At 51.6% G+C, this 7597-nt stretch overlaps 1 protein-coding gene across 1 annotated transcript; it reads left to right on the top strand.

The window, feature by feature from the left end:
• The first annotated feature begins 875 nt into the window (after window positions 1–875).
• Window positions 876–5585, top strand: Cdk20 (cyclin dependent kinase 20). The gene is made up of 8 exons (XM_090329335.1): window positions 876–1164; window positions 1490–1603; window positions 1965–2153; window positions 2335–2456; window positions 2608–2670; window positions 3381–3504; window positions 3821–3976; window positions 5388–5585. The coding sequence occupies exons 1-8, from the start codon at window positions 1090–1092 to the stop codon at window positions 5583–5585; spliced, it is 1041 nt and encodes a 346-aa protein (XP_090185461.1). The 5' UTR covers window positions 876–1089.
• Window positions 5586–7597: the final 2012 nt, after the last annotated feature.

Raw genomic sequence — 7597 nt, forward strand, 5'->3', positions numbered from 1 at the left:
TGTCTCTCTCATTCAGGTCTGCTCCTCCTCGGGCTCTAGTTGACAAACCCAGTTGGCCGGGGCACTAAGCAGTCTCTATTTTGTAAAGTTCTGAGAAATCTCCTAACTGCCTCTTCTCAGGAGAACTGTAAGAGGCTCCATCAGTTGCTTACTCAGAGAGCGTGCAAGGACATTCAAAGGTCATTTCCAGGACTGTAGCTGTGTTCCACAGCTAGCCAGGACACCGAAAACGAAAGTTCTGTGGGAAAACCATAACATCAGAACCAATAATAAGAAAACAAAAACCAGAGGAATGTCTCTATGTACACGTTAACTAAAACATGAGGCAGTGAGAATGAAAAGGAACACTTGTTTATTCTGTACTATCAAAGCTGTGCTGATTCTGCACTCGGGGGGCCTCCAAGCGTCACTGGTTTCTAAGGTACGGAGGACCAAGCTTGAGCTTGCTAATAAATGGCTTGCATGGGTCGTGGACGCTGGTGGTCTTTGGGGGGGGGGGCGGGGATTGGGAACTTTGGGCACAACAGAGGTTGAAGTCAAAGGATCAAAACCAGCCAGGGCAGCAAAAGTCTGGGCAAGACCCGATTACATCACAGAAAAACCCCAAAGTGGCGCTGTGCCTCACAGTGGCCCAGGAAGCCTCGAAGCAGGAGGAGTTCTGCACCCAGGCTCAACTACAAGGGTCAGGACCAGACAAGACACAAAACCCCAAGCAAGCCACGCCCCCTGCCCAGAGACCACGTGGTGGCAGCGTAGACACGCCCCCTAGTGCGTGGCTCCGCCTTCTGAGCCATACGCCTGGGCGGGTCCTGATCACGTGGCGCCGGGTCGCAGTGCTCCCGGACGCCGTGGCCGCCATTGTTCCGGGTACAGCCTGCTGCCCAGGCGTGAAACCGAATGCACTTGTCAGCGTGACTCCAGTGGACGCTAGGGAGAGGTGCAGTCGCGAACGGCGGTCCCTGAGGAGTTGGCTTCCGGGTTCCCCCCCACTACTGTCCTCCCCGGTCACGTGACCCGCCGCGGCCCCGCCCCTGCGTCTGCGGGTCTCCACGTTGCTAGGTGACCGCCGCTGCGGTTGAGCATCGCTTGATGGACCAGTACTGCATCCTGGGCCGCATCGGGGAGGGCGCGCATGGCATCGTCTTCAAGGCCAAGCATGTGGAGGTGAGGAGCGGGGCCTGGCCTTTCCTCTGCCCTATTCCCTGTGCTGCTGCTGCTGCTGCCACCCAGGACAGTCTTTGGATCTGCTGACGCCCTCCCGTCTGCCTCGGTGCTCTCCCTCCACCTCCCATCTTACAGTGACTTCTTTTCCCGGTCCCGGGATGGTCGCATACCTTCTCCTCTGAACGCGTGCTTACTAAGGGCAGCAGGGAAGGGGTGTCTCTTTTTTCTCCATGGCTATCTTCCCCCCCCCATCCCCTCCGCCCCAATATCGGTCTCTTTCCCAGCCTTGAGTGCATGGACAATGTTTGTGCTCTTTGGTGCACAGACTGGTGAAATCGTTGCCCTCAAGAAAGTGGCCCTGAGGAGGCTGGAGGATGGTATCCCCAACCAGGCCTTGCGGGAGATCAAGGCTTTGCAGGAAATGGAGGACAATCAGTATGTAAGTCAGGGGCTGAACTGGGGTGAGGAGGGCGCAGGTTCGGAAACATTGCTTTCTTGCATTCTTTCCTCATAACCACTTCCCTCAAGCCCTCTTTCCTGGGCTTGAACTCGGGGCTTGGACACCGTCCTTACCTTTTTTTGTGTGTGGTGGTCAATTAGAGAGAATCTCATGGAGTCTTCTTGCTAGGGAAGACTGTGATCTTCGGATCACAACCTCTTGATGTGAACCCTTAGCATGAGGCCCATGTTGCTTTCTTGGTTCCTGGGTGGTCTTGTCAAGGAACTGTCCCAAGAGTTAGAGGGTGGCGGAGGAGGTCAGGTGACGTGAATCTGGGTGCTGACAGGAAGCCTTCCCTCAGGTGGTGCAGCTGAAGGCTGTGTTTCCGCACGGGGCAGGCTTTGTGCTGGCCTTCGAGTTCATGCTGTCTGATCTGGCAGAGGTGGTGCGCCATGCTCAGAGACCACTGGCCCCAGCGCAAGTCAAGAGCTACCTACAGATGCTGCTCAAGGGTGTTGCCTTCTGCCATGCCAACAACATCGTGCATCGGGTCAGTCCCAGTGTGGGCCAAGGTCAGGGGTACCCTTGAAGAAAGTATGCTCAAGAGGGTCAGGGCCAGAAAGTAAGCAACCCGGGGCAACACTCTAGAAGAGAGTCAGTCTGCCAAGTCCTCCTACCACACACTCCTGTAGGGAATACAGAGAGACTGATGCCTCCTGATGTATCCTCAGGACCTGAAACCTGCCAACCTACTTATCAGTGCCTCGGGTCAGCTCAAGATAGCTGACTTTGGTCTGGCTCGGGTCTTTTCTTCAGATGGCAATCGCCTCTACACCCACCAGGTGGCTACCAGGTAAGGTGGGAGCCTGGGGGGGGGGGGCTGGATCTCCTCTAACCATGTTTCTGGAGGAGATGTTTCAGTGCTTTCTGTCCAGACATGGCTGACAAGCAGTTTCTTGTCAGTCCAGTAGCCTGGCTTTGAGCTCCAAGCCTCTTCTCCCCAGGTGGTACCGAGCCCCTGAGCTCCTGTATGGCGCCCGCCAGTATGACCAGGGTGTTGACCTATGGTGAGTCTCGTAGGGACAAGCAAGGGTAATATATGACATGGAGGAATCCACCTTGGTTGTGGTGTGCTACACTTTGGGTGTTTCACATACTGATTCCCCCCCCTTCCTTTTTTTTTTGTGTGCTGTTACTGGAGCTTGAACTTAGGGCCTGGACACAGTCCTTTAGCTTTTTTTTGCTCAAGGCTGGTGTTCTTCCAATTGAACCACACCTCTGTCCCCAGCTTTTTGGTGGTTAATTGGAAATAAGAGTCTTACAGACTTTGCTGCTGGGACTGGCTTCACATCTCCATCCTCAGATCTCAGCCTCCTTAGTAGTTAGGATTACAGGCATGAACCACGGGGATTTGGCTTTCATAGTGATGTTTCTGAGGTGGATGGGAGGTAGAGGAATAATTATCCCAATAGGGAAGCTTCTGAGCTTGGAGGGAGGGGCTTGAAGCCCAGGGCATGGACTGTCCTGGGTGACATGTCCAGGGGTCAGACCCCAGATTGAGACATTTCTGGGCTAGTCAGAGACCTGTGTCCCTGAGTGCATGTTCTAGGTGTGAGGCTTTGAGATCTTGGAGCCATTTAGGGTTTTCTCTGTATTCTAGAGCCTAAGATACACACACTTAGACTGAAAGATCTGGGCTTTGACTCTGATGTGGGGTGTTAGAACTGGTTTGGTGGGTCTGTGTCTCATAGAGTGACTTGGGGTTCTATTTTCACAGGGCTGTGGGCTGCATCATGGGGGAACTGTTAAACGGGTCTCCGCTTTTCCCTGGCGAGAACGATATTGAACAGCTTTGCTGTGTGCTTCGTATTTTGGGCACCCCCAGCCCTCACATCTGGCCGGTTTGTCGGGACCCCTGGAGGGGAAGATATCAAAGCAGATTTGCTCTAGTCCCCAATAAGAAGTGATGGCCTCTTCTCTCACTTTCCCTTATGGCCCCAATCTCTCTTGATTGACAGGGACCACTGTGGTGGCCCAGCAGCAGGTTCCTCCCTCCTGCCTTCCTGGTGGCCAGGTCCTGCCTTCCCTGCCCCAGCTCCCACTTGTATAGTGGGCACCGGGAAGGTTGGGGTGGATGGGAAGTGGGAAAGTGAATGATAGAGACCCTGAGAGCTCTGAGGGTAGGGTTGCTCTCACAGCCTCCCTCTTCCTCGCCAGGAGATCACTGAGCTCCCCGACTACAACAAGATCTCCTTTAAGGAGCAGGCACCAATACCACTGGAGGAGGTGTTGCCTGATGCCTCTCCTCAGGCCTTGGACCTGCTGGGCCAGTTTCTCCTCTACCCTCCTCGCCAGCGCATCTCAGCCTCTCAGGTAAGGAAAGAGCCTGTGGTTACTGTCTCTTCCCTCAGCACCATTGATTTCCCTCACCCTCCCTGCTTTATATTCAGTAACCTTGAGTCCAATTAAGTCATCTCTCAGAACCCATAATGGTGACTCTGGTGGCTCACATATTTTATTCAAGCTGCTCAGGAGGCTGGGGTTTTTGTATTGTGTTGTTTTGGAGCTTGAACTCACGAGTTCTGGGCAATGTCTATAAGCTTCTTAAAAAAATATTACTAGTTTTCTGCTTGTGTGGTACTGAGGAATCGAGCCCATGCGTGCCTCATGCATGCTAAGCAAGCATTCTACCATGAAGTCACATTTCCAGCCTGGCCTGGACCATCTTCCGGAACCTCCATCTCTCCTTGTTCCATTGAATCTATTCACCTGGCAGATAGAGAGACTGTCTAAACAGAGCAGGTTATCCTCCTCCTACCAAGGCTCTCCTGTGGCTTCTTACTTAGAGGAAAAGCCAGAATCCTTCTTCTGACCCTGCCTGCTGTTGGCCCCATGCCCTAGCCAGCCCCATATCCTCCCCTGGTTCTGTGCTTCTCTGCCTGGCAGGGAGCACTCTTCCCAGGCTTCCTGCAACTCAACCTTGCTGTTCTCCAGTAGCCCTCACTACACTTGGTGTGTGTATGTGTGTGTATGCGTCTGTGTGTCTGTGTGCTGGTTATGGGGTTTGAACTCAGGATATGGACATTGTCCCTTAGCTTTTTCATTCAAGGCTGGCACTCTGCCACTTGAGTTGTAACTCTGCTTCTGACTTTTTGCTGGTTAATTGGAGATAAGAGACTCATGGACTTTCCCGCCTAAGCGGGCTTCAAACCGTAAACCTCAAATCTCTGCCTCCTGAGTAGATAGGATTACAGGCAGATGCCTAGCCTAAGGTTCAACATTCTAAGTCTACTGCTTCTCCATTCTTCCTTGTTACCTGTTTTTCCCACAGGACTGAGCACTATTGGGCATGCTCTGTATTTTTCATCTATCTGGTTTATTAACTTCCACTTGTACTTTTGTTTTTGGCCAGTCCTGGGCTTGAGCTCAGGGCCTGAGTGCTGTCCTTGGACTTTTTCAAGGCTACAGCTCTACCACTTGAGCCTCAGCACCACTTCTGGGGTTTGTTTTTTTTTCTATGCATGTGGTACCGAGGAATCAACCTGGGTCTTTATGCATGCTAGGCAAGCACTCTACCACTAGGCCAAAGTCCCGGCCCCACTTGTACTTTTGATAAGGCAGGGTTTGGTCTGTTTCATACACCCTCGTGTCCCCTGCCTGTAGAATAGTCCTTTAGACACGTGAGCATCCAGCAAAGACTTACTGAGTCAGCTGAGTGTACGTCAGCCGGAAGTGCGGGTAGAGGTGGTGATGGCTTTCTTTGTTCCTTATTTGCCATTTCCAGGCTCTCCTGCACCAGTACTTCTTCACAGCTCCTCTGCCTGCCCATCCATCTGAGCTGCCAATTCCCCAGCGACCAGGGGGCCCTGCCCCGAAGGCCCATCCAGGAGCCCCCCATGTCCATGACTTCAATGTGGACCGACCTCTTGAGGAGTCGCTGTTGAACCCAGAGCTGATTCGGCCCTTCATCCCAGGACCTTGACCCCAGGTCCTGCCTGCCTGATGCCAGCTGTCTCCTCTCCTGCCTGACCCTATCCTTTTAAGACTTCTCTCTGGTCACACTGGGGCCATTCCACACCTTACCTTGCTCGTTAGTCCCCTCAAGGACTGGTCTCAAGGAGGCAGAGGTGACACTAGCCAAAGTGATGTTCAGCCTTTAGCCTGTAGGTGCCATCTAGGAGGAGTGCAGAAAGTAGGATGGCCTCATCATGGCCGAAGTCACCTGGAAAGGCAGGTTTGCTTTGGCATGGGTCCCAAAGACAGAGCACTAGTTCAGTATTTAGAATTCATGTAAAGCGCCAAGTAGACCTGCCTGTGTTTGCTCCTCCTGTATTTCTAACAAGGGAAGAGGCAGAGGTGGTATTTTCCTGGCTCCAGGATTTTAGGAGTTGCCTAGAAGGTGTCTCTAGGCATGGCTACTTTTGCCTAAAGGGCTTCCTGTGTGTTTTACCTGTCTACTTGGAAGTGCGACAGACAGAAATGTCATCCTAGGGATGGGCAGTCTGGGTAGGGATCCTGCAGCAGACCCAACTCTTGCCAGCCTGTTGCTAGCAGCCATTTCTCAGGGTGAGGGTAAGCCAGAGGCAGTGGGACAAATTCGAAAACTGGCATCCTTAGAATTTGTTTATTCAATAAATTTTAGAGCAATCCCATGTGGCTTGTTTATTCTTATTTCATAGTAACTTGATAAAGTGGTTCTAAAAGTATATGGAAATGCAAAGGAGAAAGAAGTAGAAGAGAATGAAATGACTTGCCTACTAGATATCAAGACTCATGACAAGGTTATACATAATTAAGGATATTGGTTTAGGGATGCATCATACTTCATCTTAGCAATCCTTTATTTATTTATTTATTTTTTAATTTTTGTCAGTTGTGGAGCTTGAACTCAGGGTCTGAGTGCTGTCCCTGAGCTTCTTTTGTTCTCAAGGCTGGCATTCTACCACTTGATCCACAACACCACTTCCAGCTTTTTCTGTGTATGTGATACTGAGGAATTGAACCCAGGGCTTCATGAATACTAGGCAAGCACTCTACCACTAAGCCACATTTCCAGCCCTTCAAAGAGAAATTCTTAGTGAAACTTTTTAAGGAATACTGAATTGAATGTGAAGCTCAATCTCAAGTACCTGCGCCAACCCGAACCAAATTCCCCATACCCCTGTAGGACTGTATCATGAAAGCAAGTTGGTACAAAAATGATAAAGGACAAATAGTCCCTCAGTTCCTCTGGCTGCTCCTACCATGAGCCCTTTGCCTGAGAATGAATGAGTAGATGACACTACTTCATCTTGGGCTGTGGTCTTCACAATTATCCTCTCCCTTCTCTCTCCCGTCTACCCTCTCATCTCTTGTCCTGGGGCTTGAAGTCAAGGTTTTCATCAGCACCACTTTCTATGTATGTGGTACTGAGGAATCAAACCCGGGTCTTTGTGCATGGTAGCAAGCACTCCACCACAAAGCCACATTCCCAGCCCTCATCTTTATCTCTTTTTTTGGTCATGGGGCTTGAACTCTGGGCCTGGGCGCTGTCCCTGAGCTGTTTAGCTTAAGGCTGCCACCCTGAGTCACAACACCATTTCTCGTTTTCTAGTGATGAATTGGAGATAAGAGTCTCATGATTGTTTTTGTGCCCGGGCTGGCTTTGAACCAGGATTCTCAGATCTAACCTCTGAGTAGCTAGGATTACAGGTGTGAGCCACTACTCCCGGGCACCCTCCTGTTTATCTTGATCTTAACTTGATCTTGAACTTAATGATTGGGGTGGGACAGTGATGGAAAGAGAGATTATGATGCCTAGGGTGGATAAAGGTCCTTTGAACCGACTTGAACAGGAGAGAGAAGATAGACCCGGGCGAGGCCTGGTGGGATGGGGCGGGGCCTAGTGGGACGGGGCGGGGCCGGACTGAATGGGGCGTGGCGTGGCGGGTGAGGGGGCGGAAGTACCCTCCTACAGCATTTCAGCTAAGGGGGCGGGACTTACCCTAGCCGTGC

The sequence above is a fragment of the Megascapheus bottae genome, chromosome 3 (assembly GCF_031878675.1).
Source record: "Megascapheus bottae isolate mThoBot1 chromosome 3, mThoBot2.hap1, whole genome shotgun sequence".
NCBI lineage: Eukaryota > Metazoa > Chordata > Mammalia > Rodentia > Geomyidae > Megascapheus > Megascapheus bottae.